The sequence below is a fragment of the Diplotaxodon limnothrissa genome, linkage group LG14 (assembly GCF_057381915.1).
Source record: "Diplotaxodon limnothrissa isolate DT_005_m linkage group LG14, D_limnothrissa_male_GT1.1, whole genome shotgun sequence".
NCBI classification, from domain to species: Eukaryota; Metazoa; Chordata; class Actinopteri; order Cichliformes; family Cichlidae; genus Diplotaxodon; species Diplotaxodon limnothrissa.
Window position 1 is genome coordinate 36,892,659 of NC_140609.1, and position 17,239 is coordinate 36,909,897.

Below are 17,239 nucleotides of genomic sequence, written 5' to 3' on the forward strand. Positions count from 1 at the left end.
ATTACTGTTCCGTAAGTAAGGCAGCACGGTGGTTAGCACTGTCGCCGCACAGCAAGAAGGTCCTGAGTTCAATTCCAAAAGCCAAAAGACGCTATTATTCTAGTTTTTCTTTTTTTTTCTTTCTTTCTTTTCAGGCGTTTTTTATTACAAGCACAGAGATATTTTTTTTTCTGGCGATTCTTAAGAACAGTGGTAATATTTTTCAGGCTTTTCTTGAAATTAGGGACGGGTGTATCACGGGAAAGATGTGATCATTTAAGTCTAATAAACGAATAAACGCACCTGGATTCGTGCAGGACCCAGGATGCACAACGGACTCTGAGCTGAACACACCCCCTGTTCCTGCTGTGGGAGGAGGATGCAGTGACAAGGAGGGGTTCAAGTTCAATTAGGACAGCCCCCGAATAGTTTTCACACAAAGAGGAAAAGAGAGGAACAGAGTGAGTAGCTCCAGAACTAAACCTAAGACATGGCTTTAGTAGGCAGGTCGTGGCTGTTGCTCGTAGGCTTTATATTGTTTTATGTCATCTACCTGCTTTTCGGAGCCCTGATTTTCTCCACCATCGAGCGGCCGATGGAGGACAAGCTGCGACATGATATGGAAGTTCTGAAGAAGGAGTTTCTGAACCAGAGCTGCGTCAGCGCCGCGTCCCTCGAAAACTTTCTGCTCAAAGTGCTGGCGGCCAACAAGTACGGCGTCTTCCTCATCAGAAATGCCTCCGCTACCTCAAACTGGGACCTGGCATCGTCCATGTTCTTCGCTAACACTCTGGTCACCACTGTCGGTGAGTGCAAACAAAAGTGAAGAAAGTTTGGCGAGGAAACACCTGAGGGCGTTTTTGCGCACAGTGGAGCCTCGGCAGTGTTACGCGTTACCGTAAACTGCAAACAGGCTGAACCAAAGAAAGTCTGCAGTCCATTGAGGGGACGTCTGTGGCTTTAGTGTGAGGAGGGAAACACAAAAACAATGCTGGGTTAAATGCAGGTGGCAGTTTTCTGGAGTTATGTTGCCACGTGTTATGGATGTTGTAGCTGTGACTCAAAGCTTGAGCTATTTAAGATCTAAACGCAAACCGATGTATCGATCTCAGGGGAGAAAAAAGTTTCCACTATACGTTGTTTCCTTTTAATCTGTAAATCTGTAAAATTCCCAAATCTGCGTGTAGATGAGGGAAATTCCCTCATCATGTGATTTATTTCTGGTCTTACTTTGAAAGTATGAAAGCAGGTATTTAAGAAAAGGGGAAATTGATTATCATAAATTGATTATCATACATCGGTGATGTTACCAAAATATTCGTGGGTCTTGTGCGATCTGAGCACCTGCTCGGTGTTCGGTATGTAGCAGCCTGACCTGGATGTTACAGGAAGTGAAGGTGAGAGCAGAATACATCACAGAGGTTTTTGTGGGACCAGCCAGGTTGTCCACACTGGGTTCTTTGTGGTGTTCTGCTGGCCTTGAACGACTCACTTACCTGCAGGCCCAAATATAAAGCACATTGCACCAAATCCTAGTTACTTAAGTGTTTGGTGATACGATTAGTTTAGTTGTTTATATATTTGCTTTGTTTTTCAGGCTTTAGGCTGGAGGGAAAATGGTATTCTGTACACGCAAAATTCATATCAGCGGTGTCCGTGTGTTGGAAATGGGCTTGGAGACTTTAAAGTCATAACTGGAGAGCTTATGACAGAACCAGAGTAGATACTGCTGCATGATGGGAAATGTAGGATCAGATCATTTCACATTAAAACAGAGGGTTTAGGCTTCCTCTTAAGTCCTGCTACTTTATGAGAGAAGTTAAGTGACAATGCAAGAATTTCATTACAAATAACCTTAAAATTTGGCAAATTATTCTATGGTGTCATTGCAATCACGGGAGTTAAATATACAATCATGTGAAAAAGAGTATTCAAAGGACTCTTGTTTCTTTAAAAAAAAGAAAAGAAAAGAAAACTAAGTGATTCAGTAACTTAAAGGTTTTCTGTATAATTAGCAGTCCCTCACATCTTTGTGAAGCCACCCACTCTGGGGCCTGTGGAGTCTCAGATGTAGTTGTTGGGCATTGCACAGTCTGACCTTGGGGTGAGTTTGCAGGGATGTTAACAATTCCACATGCTTCCTGGGAATCTGGTGAAATTGTTGACACAAATGCTCAAATGCTCTGACCAGATTGTGCAGAGACAAGTGAAAACTTCCTTTTTCACATGACTGTACATTATCAGTAGGTTTTCTGGTCCCAGGCTGGGGGAAAAAAAATTCATTGAAAACTTCCGCTGAAAAAAGGTTTGAGCAAAGATTGGTTCGATCCTTGTCTGGGCAGCTAAACATGGATTAACAAAATCCTGCATTTAAAAAGCCCTTCATTCTACACATTTCGTTTTATTTTTCATGCATTTTTACCAAATAGCTCCTCGTGTTGTCGAAAATATCCAGTGAGGGTTTGTTGTGGATACACAGTGTCATAAAACAACACCCTTGACATTTAATTAGACACACTGTGCCTCTGTGGGACGCTCTCAGCTGAGCCGCAGAGCTGTCTGTCGTTCAGAGGTACAAATTCACGCTCTGCTTCCAGAGCTTCTCAGCCGGTTTAGTTATTGCCATTAAAAATGCACATTTACCTACATTTTTTCAACACCCAGTAAAATGGTACAATGTGCACTTAATTTTATGTATTTCCTGTTTAAACAGGATGTTGAGGCAAAATGCAAAAGCAGTGCATGGTGGGCCTGCCAGCAAGGCATGTTCTGAGATGTTAAGTAACAGGAAGGAAAAATGTTTGTCACAACGTTCTCGTGTCTGTGATTAAAGCTGCAGTTTCAGCCACGTAATTAACCTCAGCTGAAAGAAAAATGACTAGAAAAACAAGCCAAGCCAGATGGGCGGTTTGTAATGAGATGGCATTCAGGTCATACTTTTTGTTTTGATTTTTAATTGCTGTGAAGTACAGTGCTGTGCAAAAGTCTCAAGCCTGTCCTTATTTCTTAATTTTGCCAGGAAAATGGGAATGCAATGTTTTATTGAAACCTGTGCAAACATAAATGTAAATTCAGTGCATAAAGCAAAAGCGGAGTTTGTACAATTCTGATGAACCTGAGAGTCAACATTCGGTCTGATCGCCTTTAATCGCCAGCACAGCCTTAGCCACGCTTTCTTGTAATTTCTTTAATTAGTCTCAGGATCAGTTCTTCAGGCTTCTTGGAGGACATTTAAAGCTCCTGTTTGGATATTTAGTGCTTATTTGCTCTATTCTGTCACGCTGCTCCACTAACTGCCACTCTATCCTCATGGTATTGCAGTTATCAGTTTGGGAAGAAAGAATTGTTATTCTCCACTCAGACCAGCTTATGTAAAATGATGGACTTTGGTGCTTACAGTTTCTTTAGCAACTGTTTTGCAAATCTCTGTGTTATAAAACACAGTGTATTGGTCCAGTCTCAGCTACACTGGCTTGTGGTATCCTACAGAACTAAAGTTAAAATACTCATATATATAAAATCTTACTTGAACTTGTACAATGTTGCATATCTGACATTTTGTCTCCTCATAGTCCAACATGCCCTTTTAGCTCCTCCACTGCCAAACTGTAATCTGTTCAGTACTCCTGACAGAAAAATTGGGGATCCATCTGTTGCAGTTTTTGAATTTTTATATGTGGACAATTTATTTATTTATTTTTTTTTTTTTTTAATTATGCATGTGAAGCCCTTTGAATCACCATATGTGATACACAGTAGAATTGAAATGCATTATGTTAAGGTCCAGGCGCTGATGGAGCCAACCTATGACTGATGGAGAAAAACACAATGGAAAACTAGCTTTGTGTGCTTTTTTTGTACTGTTAGTGTGTTTGGAATGACTGTTTCCAGATGGCACTGCATGGTTGATAAAAGTCTGACGGTACTTTTCTGCATTCGTAATTCCATCAATTGTGACAAGATCGCCAACATCTGTGGCTGAAATGCAGATCTAAACCATGACAGAGTCTCCACTGTGTTTTACAGATAGGTTTTAAACACTCACTGCTGTGCCTCTGTATAGTGTAGAAACTGTGACAGATTTTCAGTCCAGATAACTGCCCCTCCCTGAGCCCGGTTCTGTTAAAAAGGAGCCTTCCTTCCCACTGTTAACTGATACTTGCTCAAAGGGGCTTGTTTGCTTGTTGGGATTTCTCTCTATTATTGTAGAGGCTCTATTTTACAATATAAAGCACCTCGGGGCAGCTGTTGTTGTGATTTACCGCTTTATGAATGAAATAAAATTGAATTGAATACTCAGGGTATTTCTGATGAGACTAGGGGTAGGACTCAGATTAACTCGTGACATGTTATTATCACGGTATGGTCAGACAATCCAGTGACTCTGTGATACATTGCAAAACAATTATGCACAGTATATCATGATATCTTTGTAACTGAAAAATAAATAAATACCCCAAAAAAGCTGGAATTATCTATCATTGCTGTATCTTTGTGTGAATTATCATTATTATTCAATATTAACATGGCAATATTGCCTCCCTTTGTGCTATACTTCAAAGATATTGCAGTATATTGCCACTGTCTCACACTAGCTTGTGATGTGGTGGCTAATCTGAATTAATGTTAAAGACATACTAGATACAAACCTGTACACTTAGATTTTAATTCTAGCTTTAAAGTTACAGAAAGAGTATGCATGTATCAATGACTAGAAAATAATGGGCGAAGGTCAAACTACAGAGCAAACGATGTGTCTGCTACGCCCTCATGTTTGAGTCTTCCCAGTGTCTCTGTGTGTATAACCAACCTAAAGAGTAAACTAACTGTTTAAGATAAAACTGTAAGAAATTAGCTGTCAAGTTGGCGACTTGAGCTTGACAGTTTTTGACGACTGTCACAATCAAACATCTGCAGCAGCTGTCTTCGTGCCGCTCTTATTGCACTGCTGCTCCGCTGTGTTGGCAAACTGCTGCAAAGGCGGTCACATTCACAGGCTTGCTGTTATAAATGACACTGGCGCATGATCGCTGAAGAAATGCAAATTCATGCATGAAGCAGAACAGAATGGCCCTTTGTGTTCAGCAGAGGCTGGGTGACACTTCCTTAAATGGTGTAACGTGTTTAGCTGCGGTATGATCTCACTGAGTTTTTTTTAACATGCCGGTACTCAATTCAAGGCAAAAAGAGGAAGCAGCAGATGCACTTAGATAGTGAAATTTATAGTCTCTCACTCCAACAAGTATGTTGAGTAGAAGGAACAATAGTTTGTTTTTTTTACGATCAGTGGACATTTTGGGGAGTAATTAAAAAAAATTTCAACCTGCTTTACCACACACCACGTCTAGATTTAAGCTTTAGTGACTGACATGTGTCCCTAACAGCAGGGAGAAAACCTCCAGCTCATGTTCTTTGTAATGTTTGTCAGTGTCACTGTTGAACTTTTGGACAGAGCAAAGGTGGGAGGGGGACTTACTAAAAAGTCTGCAGGCAGCTAACAGCTGATGAGCCGGTATAGCTGGGACCGAGTGGATGAAATGTTACACTGCACATTGGATAAATGGCATATTGTCAGATTTTAAACGCCAAACAACAGCTTCCATGTGATTTTACATGCCTTCTAGTCAGAGGCTGACATCATTGATCAAACACTCTGCGCACACACCCAGAGACGCAACACTTACTATAGGGACACAAAAGCATTGAAGATAAGAGCAGAAATGACAAGGACAAAGTGACCAGGAACACAAACTACTAAGGTGTGACAGAAAGATGGCCACAGGTCTACATCAAAACTGCAGCGCTATCAAGAAGCTACCAAAAAAAGGAGCGAGGTGCTAATAACTGTGCAATGATCATAAAACATGGAAAACGATCACAAAGAGAAGCAAAATTTTCAATTTCCCAAATCCATTTTACAGGGCGATACTTTTTACCCTGATTTGTTTACATTCTTGATTCAGTCTTCTAATGTTTGTGTGTGTGTATATGCAATACAAACAACACAAAGAACAATAGCTCCACACTAAGACAGGCCTGTAAGCTCCTGTGTTTTGCTGGTTTTAAAAAAATATGAGAAACGTTATCTCCGACCATGCCATGGCTTTAAATATGCATGTGACAAATAAAGAACCTTGAACTTGAACTTGAAATGTATTTGTCTTATCTAATTTTGTGTACCCTTTGCACTGAATATGCCCCTGGATAGAAACTTTAGTTCAGATAATCTCACTGAGGCTCTAAGTGGAGCTTTGGTAGTGTCAGAGGCATAACAGGGTAAAAGGGTGTTAATTCAATGTAATCTATTTGTGACAACTACTGAAGTGACAACTGCAAAGTCAGATCAAAGCCAAATACATCAAACCAACGGGCAATATCAGCACTGGGCATCATCGTGTGGAGCGGTCTGCTTCGGTCAGAGTGATGCAGATTTCATCAGCAGAGATAAACGGTTCCATGTGTCCGTTATCAAGCCCTCCAGTTTACACTAAAAGTGGGAAATGGTACTTTCTATTGTATTTGCTGCTGTCTGGATGAGTATAGTCCACTGCATATGTGTGCGCGTGTGTGTAACGTCACAGTAACTTTAGCTACATCTGCCTTGAACCTGTGCTTGCTTTGAAAGAGAGCTCACGCTGAACTCTGTTAAACGCCCGAAGGCTTCGGTTTAACTGACAGGAGATTGTGTCGTCATCTCAGCTGCTCTGTAGTCAAAGTGACATCAAATCTTTAGTTTGTGAAACACGTCATGTTTTTAAAGCATGAGTTCACGACCCCCTAGAAAACAAAGGCTGTGCTCGTTCTTAGCGTGCACATCAACATTGTCTCATCAACATTGTGACCACGTTCACGCTGCAGACAGCAGACCAGTCTGTGGCAATAGAAACATTTGCCCAGATTTTTGTAGTCGTACACTTTACACACAGCTCATGTCCTTTGGAGATGATTTTGACAAAGACAGCTTTGTACTTTGAACACCCGGCAGCACCTTTGTAAACACATCATCCAAATGTGGCCAGTGATTTGGATAACGTTATTATGGCAGGACTGGATAATAATGTTTTCTTTATTACTCAGGAATGTTTGTGTCATTCTTTTACAGGCTAAAAATACTATTTAAATAAATGCAGGCAGAATTCAGACTTTTTCTCAAACAGCTGTAATTTAAAGGGCTACAGATGTTCTGCACAGGCGGCGGGCTGGATGGTTGTTTTATAGCTCCATTTTAAAATGAAAGCTGTTTTCTGGCGTTTGTGTAGTAACCTAATGTTTTGTGATCACATACAGCAGATGGTGTGCTGTTTGCACAAACCAAATATAAAGGAACTTCCTAACCCCCACCCCGGCGGATTATTTACATATATATTTACACTGTATAAACAGTTTTACAGGATACAGTCCTTTCTGGTCTTATCTTTCTCTGGTCAGTACTCTGTGCGTCAGTGTTTTCAGTCTGAGGTACTTTTAACTGCACTCAGCTGTTGTTTTCGTTCCTATCCTTTGTGTTGCTGTAAAGCTTTTATATCACGCCACCAGGTTAAAGCTCCAGCAGAAGATTCATTTGCAGTAGTTTCACTTCTGCTGGTAGATAATCCCTGTAGGCAGTTGTGACAGATCCTCAGTGAGTTGCTTATGCTGGAGTCTGAATTTTATTTTCTTCCTACCAGCACTGGTACCCTGACATTGACTAAAGCTGCTGTTTTTCTGTAGCTTCAAGTTAAAAAGTCTGGGGCAAATTACGTGCTGCTGTTGCAGCCAATAACTCTACCTGACTCTGTAACATCAGTGTGCTCATTAGCACATTAATCTATTTTTATGCTCTACAGCTGTCCAGTAACTCATTAATGTTATAATGCTCCATTTTTGCTAGAAAGCTTTGGAGCTGTATTGACTTGAGTGCTGATGATCAATGTGGAGGCTGCTGATTTGACTGCATTATACTGTTTATATATTGTTTTTGTGCATCTGAGTTATATCAGTAAGGACAAAATACATAAGATCCCTTTTTTGTAATCCAATACAGTTCAACAGCACCAGAAATAGCAGCTTGCAAAATCACAATACAGCTCAAATATTTTAAAGTGTTACATTAATGTTTTTAATTAAATTACATTTAGATTTATTGAATGACTCTCGTAAAGAAAAAGCACAACAATTTCTATCGTGTCTTTTCTATCATCTCATCTAATTTCCCACTTCCTCTAAAACTTGTCATGTTGCTGTTCCTCCAGGTTATGGTCAATCCACTCCTCTGTCTGACACTGGGAAAGCTTTCTCCATCTTCTACGCCTTGTTAGGAGTTCCCTTTACCATGCTGGTGCTCACCGCCTGTGTCCAGAGGCTCCTGTACCCTCTGGTCCTCGCTCCGGTGAGCCTGCTTCAGAGATCAGGCCTGGAGCCTCGGCCCGCCACTGCTGTCCACTTTGTGTTGCTGCTGTTTCTGGTGGTGCTGTGCTTTTTTGTGGTGCCAGCAGCCATCTTCACCAAGTTGGAGGAGTCCTGGAGCTTTTTGGATGGCGTCTACTTCTGTTTCATCTCTCTGTGCACCATTGGACTGGGGGATTTTGTGCCAGGGATGCAGCCAGAGCAGAAGTATAGGACACTGTATCTTGGTGCTGTCATGGGTGAGTCCGTTTGTTTGTAGACTAGAAATGCATTCATCCAGTGCACTCAATTAGAGTGCAGCCACGGGCTGAACCAGCTTACAGCTCAGATAAACCACATTGTTAAAGTAATTTTTGGCTCTTTTTCTTACAGGCGGGGGACTTGCTTCTAATCAAACCGATGTTACATTACTTTCACAGACACAGATTTTCTCATTGATCATGTCAGACTTGCCTGTTATTAAAACATAAGGCATTAACGCTTAACAATTCATGTATAATTTCTGTGTAAGGGGCTCAGGTCAAATTTGAGTTAGGACACAGAGTTAGGAAAGTTGGCTTAGAAAAAGAGAAATGAATCTGTAATATCATCAGATCGGCCAGATTCTAACATAAAATAATAATGGAAAAAAACAAAAACTGATGTGAATCCACTTAGTATACTGCTGATAACCTTAGTCTGCTTCCTCCTAACTGTGGTTAAGTTAAGCTAATAGAAAGCTAATTTTGTAATGACACAGACAAATTCTTTGTGTACAGATGAACATAATCTGATTCTGAAAAAATCAAACAAAGAGCTGAAAACTGCAGCTCATCTAGTGGCCACAAGAAGATCATTCCTAACAGCAGATGATATCAAGATGATTATCTTGATCAAGACTATATTTCTATCAGCTGTGCACCCCTTATTACTTGGCACTGATTAGCAGACACTACTACAATTTAGCTCTAGTCTGTAACGTATTACTCCACCTTTTCATCCAAATACGGTCACCTCTGGCTGTGAGGAGCGAGGTTTTAAGATGCTGAATTCAAAACTAATATTTGGTGCTATGGCAACTGCTTCAATCTTTCATTTATGGTCTGAAAGTGAAGCTTTTATTTGGTTTGGATTTTATGCTAACACAGATGAAGTGCAAGCTGTCCAACTATGTTTTAAGTGGATTTATTCTATCCAAAGTTGCTCGCTGATCCACTTCACTTTAGTGGATCAACTTATGTGGAAGTCATTAGTAACGACATGGCCCTGAAGTCACAGTCCCAGGCTAACACACCTCTTCTTTAAGACTGCTTATCTGTATTTTTGAGAAGAAGGTGTTGTCTCATCATGTCCCAGAGCACAGCAGAGCTCATATCAGTGCATGTTTAAGCTCAGAGTCGGGTCTTACAAACATGCTTTAAAATTGCATACCACCATTTTTAATCTTAGTCCTAATCTCACAGTAAATGTATCATAAATAAGTAAAAGCAACCTTCTGAGTTGGGGTTCAGTGCTTAGGTGACTATATTCATGTCTGAAATTTCTGTATAAAAACTTGCATGTGCACGAGGATATGCGTGCCTGTGATGCCGCACACAGTCCAGCCAAAATTTTAACTCTGCTTTAAAATTTTGCACAGTAGTATGCTAAGAATAGGGTGAAATGAAATACACAAAGAGAGGTGAGGAAGAAGGTAATCATGGATAGAATAATACATCCAGTACAGTGTGCTTTGAATGTGAACCTTTTATTTACTGGAAAATCTCCACGCATTGTTTGAACTGTGGTGACTAAAGATGAGTAAATACATGGGAGCAACCAGGTTTTTAACCTGGACAGCTCCTGTAACTAACCACCAAACACACTGTATGTGACCTGTGACTTGCACTAAAAAGAAAAGGTATCATTTATTTACCTCTAACATAAATTAAAATAAAACATTAAATTTGTTCCAGCATGATAGAAAGCCGGTTGTTTCATGGTGTTTGTGCTTTGATGTTGATGATGGCTAAGAATATAGCTGAAACTCCACTGCACCTGTGGGTGTGGTAGCAATGGTTGATAACCTGGGTACATGGCACACGCCGAGGTTGCTGTGGTTTGCTTGTGAGGGTCACACGTAGCTGCTACATGCCTGCAGAGCTGTAAAGGGGAGCAGGTCCACCACAATATCTGAAACACCTGCAGAAGCACAGAGTGAGAGGAGGGCGGTCTTTCCAAAAATCATTAAAGAGAGAAGTACTGGGGGCCGAAAAGTTGATAGTATTTTTTTAAAAAGAGAACTGGATTCAATGCAATGAAAGGAACTGCATGAGATGCATTGAGATCTGTGAGTGTAGAACATATTGGCAATATGTTCTACACTCACAGATAATTAAAATCTCTTGAATCTTTTTTTGTCCTGCTGCTCTGACAGAAGTTGACCTTTGTGGCTTTGTCTTCATTCTCACCTCTGATGTGAGAAGTAACACCTCTCGCTGCCTTTTTCTCGCTACCAAGTCAGGGTTGACAGGTTGGCGGTTCCTCATAAATTGTAAATTGAAGTTCACTCTTCTGTGTAGCTCGTTTGAAGTTGAGCTGACTTTGAGGAGAATCGCACAAAAACAAAATAAAGTGATATCTGACTTTGACGTTTGTTCTTCGGTAAGTGCAACAGCACTCAGACTGTGAAGTCGGGCGTAAGTGCTTAGATCAATCATCGGCTGTAATTATAGCCCACGTAACCCCGGAAGACCTTTTTGTTTAGTGGTATATAGACATCCATGTCCATGCCAAGCATAGGAAACAAAGAGCTCTTGTCTTCAGGATGGAGTTGAATTGAAATCTATTATTCTATGCGTGCATTTTTTTTCTTGTGACCCAATGAAATAAAAGTTAATTTAGGTAATGCTATAAAAATGACAGATAAATGCTCACAGGTGTTTGAAGGTTACTTATGAGCATTAAGACTGCCTCGCCTTCTGGAGGGTTTTCATTTCTCTGACTTTGACCAACATCTCCCAATTGTGTCTGAAAATCACTGTAATTATTGGGATAATTATGAACTCTGGTGCATGCATTCAAATCCTTTTCATTCTGCACCAACACTCGCCATACTTTACAGTGCAGCTAAAATAAGGAGGTGACTGTGGTGATCAATACACACTTAACATCTGCATGTTAAGGCTCTCTGAGCATTTTAACAGGCTGATGTTAACAGTTATCAGTTAAAGTCGAGCTTCTAAACTGTTTGTTTTATTAGTAAATGAAGACTGTGCTCTTTATAGAGTGCATTTCCATAACATGTTTATTAGTGTATGATATTATGGAAGGGGTATTTGTGAGAGGGCTGCACTAATAAGCTTATAAAGAGATAATTATGAGCAGAATTGAGTTCTGTCACGACAGTCCCCGTTTCTCAATTGCCCACCGCTGTGTAGGAGGGTATTCCCATATGAGTCAAATGTGCATGTGTGCGTCGTGTTTAAAACCTTACTTAGATGCCCGTCTGTTTTTTCTGGCAATCAAAAAAACTCTGTTATCACATGATGGAGGTTATTTCCATAGTCGGCTGTTGTTGTTCAGCTTCTTTGTGGGCTTCCTTTCGGTAATCGAGTCAGAGCTGGAATGACCTTTGTGTCTAAAAGCAGGCTTGCTGTTTGTTTTTTTTTTTCTGTGGGCTCGGTCAGAGTGAATATCTACAGTGAATATCTGACAGACACACACTGGGATGAATGAGCTCTGCTGTTTACAGGATTGAGAGAATGCAGCATTTCACACAGTTTCTTTAATTTTCCTCAGAGCCCTCCAGCAACTTAACTAGGAAGGAAAATTCACCCTGTAGTACTTTAACTCCTTTGATCTCACCTGTTAACGTGTTTCATTTTGATGAGGAGCTCAGGAGCTCTGCTGAAAGCTGTGTTTTCTTTCGTGTTGCCCACAGCTAATCCCTTGACTTCAGGTTGGAAGGAGGCCGAGTGGAGTAGCTCACAGGGACCGGCGATGTTGCTCTCTTGTCCCTCAGGCTGCTTTATATAACAGTGTAGGTTGAGTCAGATTAACCCAAACAGCCCCTGGTGGTTCTGGAGAGGATTAGTGACAGACTGCAGCCTGACGCATTGTTCCTCAGCCGAAGTGCTGTGTGGTAAAATTGAAAAGGAACCTATTTTGAAAACTGAAAAACTACTTTAGCTCCTCTTCCTTCTAAATATGCTGTCATGGTTATGCATTGGTAGCAGTGTAGGTGCTTTGAAGAGCGTTGCAGACCTACGTTTGCATGCTATAGGACTGTGTTCTGTCACTTTACATTTGCCGTTTGTATACAACTATATATATTTATGTATAACTCAGAAAATAATGCAGATGTGGTAAATGAGAGTAGGTAATCTTCTGGACAGGGTGCTTAAGCAGTTTTCTGTTAGCAAAGACGTTTCTATCATTTTCAGTCGTCGTGCCATTTTCTTGAGCATTATGAGAATTATGAGTTTTCCATCGCTCCTGCTGATGGTATTTAAGTCATTCTTTGCAGGATTGTGTGAAATTAAGGTTGAATGCAATACGTACAATGAAGTTTACTATAAAGCTATGCTATTTAAAGGCTTCAGACATGTTGAAACGTATTTTGTACAGTTGAATACATCAGTTTTTGCTAACTTATTCTGTGTGTGCGTGTGTGTGCGTGCCTTTCCAAATCATGTCCAATCGACTGGTCGACTGCAGTCAAGTTGTAGAAACGATGTTCTAGAGCAAACAAAACCTTAGTTTGGCCTAATACCCTCATACTTGGGTGTCAGGCATGTCCAAGTAGGAGGAAATCCTGGGACAGACCCAGGACATGCTGGATAAATATGCACCTTGGTTAGTTGAAGAAGAACAACCTTGTTAACCTTATGCACAGGTTGCCTGGTGGGAGACAAACTTTCTCCAAACAGTCACGGTGACTGACTGGAATCGCTCTCTGATTTGTGACTGTTTGCAAGTAATTGCTGTCTACTTTAAAAACAGATTGATTCCCAGTATGTTGGCAATCAGTCTGAGTTAGTTTGCACCAATAAGCACAACCTTTTGGCAACTTTATACCAATAACATCTATAATCACAAACTGATCGTAGCTGCCAGCTTGACCCTATTAACTTGCAAACTGAAGAGACTGATCGCTGCCTAAGTAAGAACAAGTCAAAACAACTCGCCAACTGCTGCAGGGCTCTTCCACTGCACTGCAAATAAATACCCGGGAATCCCCGAACCTAAAAAACAAGTCTTGCTAGCCTTTAAATAAAACTACCATAACCTGAATGACTGGCAACCTACACAGATACAGTGAGAGGTAAATCTTCTGGGAGGTTTGGAGTTTAAACCAATCTTAAACTCATCACCAGCTGCTGTTTTTAACCATGATGAGTTTTATAGTCTGTGAGAACAAGATTCAAACTCCTAGTCAGACTAATTCATATGAAACATGCGTTACATTTGTAACATCGAATGATGTTTTCTTAGAGCTGGCCTGCTTGTGCTGTGAGTGACTGCTGCTCATGGCCTGAACTCCGCTTAATGCACACATTACACAGTAAAACCACACGGATTTCTTTAAGGCACTCGCAAGAATCAGAGCAGAAGTAACAAAGGTTGAGATTTTATTTTCACCTTTGCCACCTTGAGGGCACTTTTGTTCTCCTTTTGGTTAAATGAATGTTTAAAAATTGGTTGTTAGTCAAGTGTATTCGGACTTATTTTCTCTTTACCAGCTACATGAGTTTGTAAGTTTCTTGCTTGTCTAAGATCATAAAGTAACCATGCATCTTTGTAGTATTTATTTTTAATTAATACCAACAAATAATATACTTTAAATTCTGCACATAATGCACCACACAGCTATTTGTGGTTGCATGTACTGGTAGTGTACCAATGCCTAAAAGCTGTAAAGAGCTTTAACATTTTCATAACCTGCTGGTTTTCATAAGCTGATAGATTTAGTATCACACCTGCTGCAGTATTGCTTTTTCCAACCTCAGTGTTGCATAATAAACAGATCACCAGCACAGTCAAAGAGAGAATACCTACATGTGGTTTTATGTGGTATTTGGAGCCACAGCAGAAAGGCTGAAACATTTATCGAAATTAATCACCAGTCAAATTCTGTTAAATATCCTTGCATTTAAAAAAATCCATCCCTTCCCTCCTGGCTTCTCTCTCTCTGTCTCCAGTGTACCTGTTCTTGGGTCTGATGATGATGTACCTCTTGCTACGCACCTTCCACAAGATGTCTGATGTGCATGGCCTGACTACCATGCTACAGCTGCCTCGCTGTGAAGATTCTGACCCGGATGAGGACAGAGAGCCCATCGTGGATCACGGCGAGAGTCCCCAGAGGCAGACAGAAAAGGGTGCCAGCAATCACCTTGAGCCGGGATCACAGGTGTCCTACAACACCATCAACAGGGGCTGAGCTGTGAGGACGGAGAGAAAAGGGAAAGAAGCTCCATCTCTCACAAATCCTTACGTCTTGAACCACTGATGGAACATGAGGACTTGGTGGGCTGATTCTGAATTCTTTTCTTTTTTTTCCTTCTTCTTGTTTATTTTCTTCCTTTTCAACTCATTTAAAAAAATCCATTGGAGGAAACATTAAGGAGGATTGAGATGAGTTTCAGGATTGAGTATTTGAGAAATAGAGGGCCACCAAAGAGTTTAGGAGTGGGTATTGCACCTCGTGTTGCACACAGGGACAGATTCTCCCAACCAGGGCTAAAAGGAAAACATCTCCCTCTGACACACCAGTGTAACTGTGCTGTTTACAGTCAGGATTGCACATGATGGGCTTCGGCCTAAAACTTCTGATACAGTTTAGTTGTTGTTGTTGTTTTTGGTTTTTTTTTACCTTTTTTGTTTCCTCTTTGGTCTTCTTGCTTTTCTGCAACAGGTTTGTCTCACTGACAAACAAATATTGTCTTTAATGTATTTGTGCTGAAGCTGAATATTTTACATTTTTATGTGGGTGCATTCATTGTTTATCTCCTTATTCTTCTTCCTGGTCAAAACACCTCCCACCTATTCATCCATCTATGTTCATAGCACTGTCAGACTTGAGCTAGTTTGAACCTTTCTATCTTTACACCACAAATGATCACAACTGCAATAAATTAAACTTATTAAAGCTTGAGATCATTACCTCAGATTGAGTATTTGAAGCAGCAGGAGCGTTAAGGGGAATCTTATTTAATCAGACATTGTTTAAGTAGTCGTTTTTATGTGGGTAGGTCATGAAGAGCAAGGAAGCCACAGATGAGCAGTTTACCTCCTGCTTTATGCTGCTGCCCCCTAGCGTCTGCCTGTATGTAATGCAACATTGATAATTATGTCTTTAAATGTTCAACATAAGAATGGAGGGAGTGAACAAAGGATGAAGAAAAGAAAATGACACCAGATAAATAAAACTGAGCGTTTAATTGTGGTGAATAATTTTAAGAGAGAACCAAATTTTCAAACAAAAACCTGTCCACATCTGTGACTTCAAACATCTGGAATGGTGTCCATCAGAGAAACACTTGAAATGCACTTTAATAGTAAAACTGATGTGAACAGTAAAGTTAAAAGTAGTGAAGTTATCCGATACTGTAAAATAAGTTGTGTGTGTGTTGTAGTGTAGTAAAATGTAGCTTGTATTCACTATGAAAAGTTGTAAATTAAAGAAACTTTGTAATATGTTGCCATGTTTGTCTTTTTATTCTTCAATTCACAGCATTTGTACCTTTTCAGAATCTTAAAATGTTACATATAAGAACTGTAGAAGTTACAAAAAAAAACCTCAAGTCATTATTTAAAGGAGGATAACTGATTCTTATTTTGCCTTACTGTTACAAGGTTGGGTGCTACTAAATGAGGGTGATGTTTAAAAGCTTTACGTGTGTAACGGTGCAAGATTAATATGTGCAAATAATGAGCTAAAAGCTGTTTTGTGTTGTCTGCTGTTCAACCCTGTTTTTTAAGGGACAGCCAATCAAAAACCAAATCATCTGACTTAAGGTAGATGAGTTAAAGCAGGAGTGGGGAACTCCAGGCCTCAAGGGATGGTGGCCTGCAGGTGTTAGATGTGTCCTTAATCCAACATGGCTGATTTAAATGGCTAAATTACCTCCTCAACATGTCTTGAAGTGCTCCAGAGGCCTGGTAATCAACTAATCCTTTGATTCGGGTGTATTGACCCAGGATGATATCTAAAACCTGCAGGACACCAGCCCTTGAAGTCTGGAGTTCCGCCACCCTTGTGTTAAAGCAACTGAGCGTTTGCACCAAAGCCTAGAATAAGGTAAGTTTATTTTTGACCTGAGAGTCATGCAAAGCTATTTTAGTAAAGGTCAAAGTGGAAAATATGATGCTGGAAATGAAAATATCAGGTCTGCTTTAATGCCCAACTAGTTTCATTTCAACTGTTTCACTCAGTTTAAGTGAGAGCAAAGCCAAACATTGGATTTGTGCCAGTTTCCTTTTGGGTATAGTGTGTGTTTTACTGAAGTGTGTGAATGCATTAGAATCCATTTTAAGTTCAGTTACTGGTATGCTGAACTGGTAGTTGGCCAGCTTACATAATCTTATTTCCATGTGCATTCATGGGGCCACTTTGTACCGTAAACCTGCTCATCTGCTTGTTCATGCAAATATCAGCCAATCGCACGGCAGCAGCTCGATGCGTTAAGGCACGGGTGTCAAACTCCAGCCCTCGAGGGCCGGTGTCCTGAAACTTTTAAATGTGTCCCTGCTGCAACACACCTGAATAAAATTAGGTCTAGACTGTAGAGTCTTGACTGCATGCTGAGGTGGCAATTCGGGCATTTGATTCACATTACAGCAGGTCATGAGTGAATGAACATGGATAAAAGTACATTTTTCCAAACACTTATAGTTAGAGGTTGCCCCCTCA

General features: G+C 40.4%; 1 protein-coding gene across 1 annotated transcript; it reads left to right on the plus strand.

The window, feature by feature from the left end:
* The first annotated feature begins 434 nt into the window (after nt 1-434).
* On the plus strand, nt 435-15,926 carry kcnk6 (potassium channel, subfamily K, member 6). The gene is made up of 3 exons (XM_085371247.1): nt 435-785; nt 8,211-8,603; nt 14,526-15,926. The coding sequence occupies exons 1-3, from the start codon at nt 470-472 to the stop codon at nt 14,765-14,767; spliced, it is 951 nt and encodes a 316-aa protein (XP_085227373.1). The 5' UTR covers nt 435-469; the 3' UTR covers nt 14,768-15,926.
* Nucleotides 15,927-17,239: the final 1,313 nt, after the last annotated feature.

Coding starts and splice junctions, on each gene's coding strand:
- kcnk6 (XM_085371247.1), top strand. CDS start 470: ATGGCTTTAGTAGGCAGGTCGTGGCTGTTGCTCGTAGGCTTTATATTG. Junction 786..8,210: donor CACTCTGGTCACCACTGTCG/GTGAGTGCAAAC, acceptor CTGTTCCTCCAG/GTTATGGTCAATCCACTCCT. Junction 8,604..14,525: donor GTATCTTGGTGCTGTCATGG/GTGAGTCCGTTT, acceptor CTCTGTCTCCAG/TGTACCTGTTCTTGGGTCTG.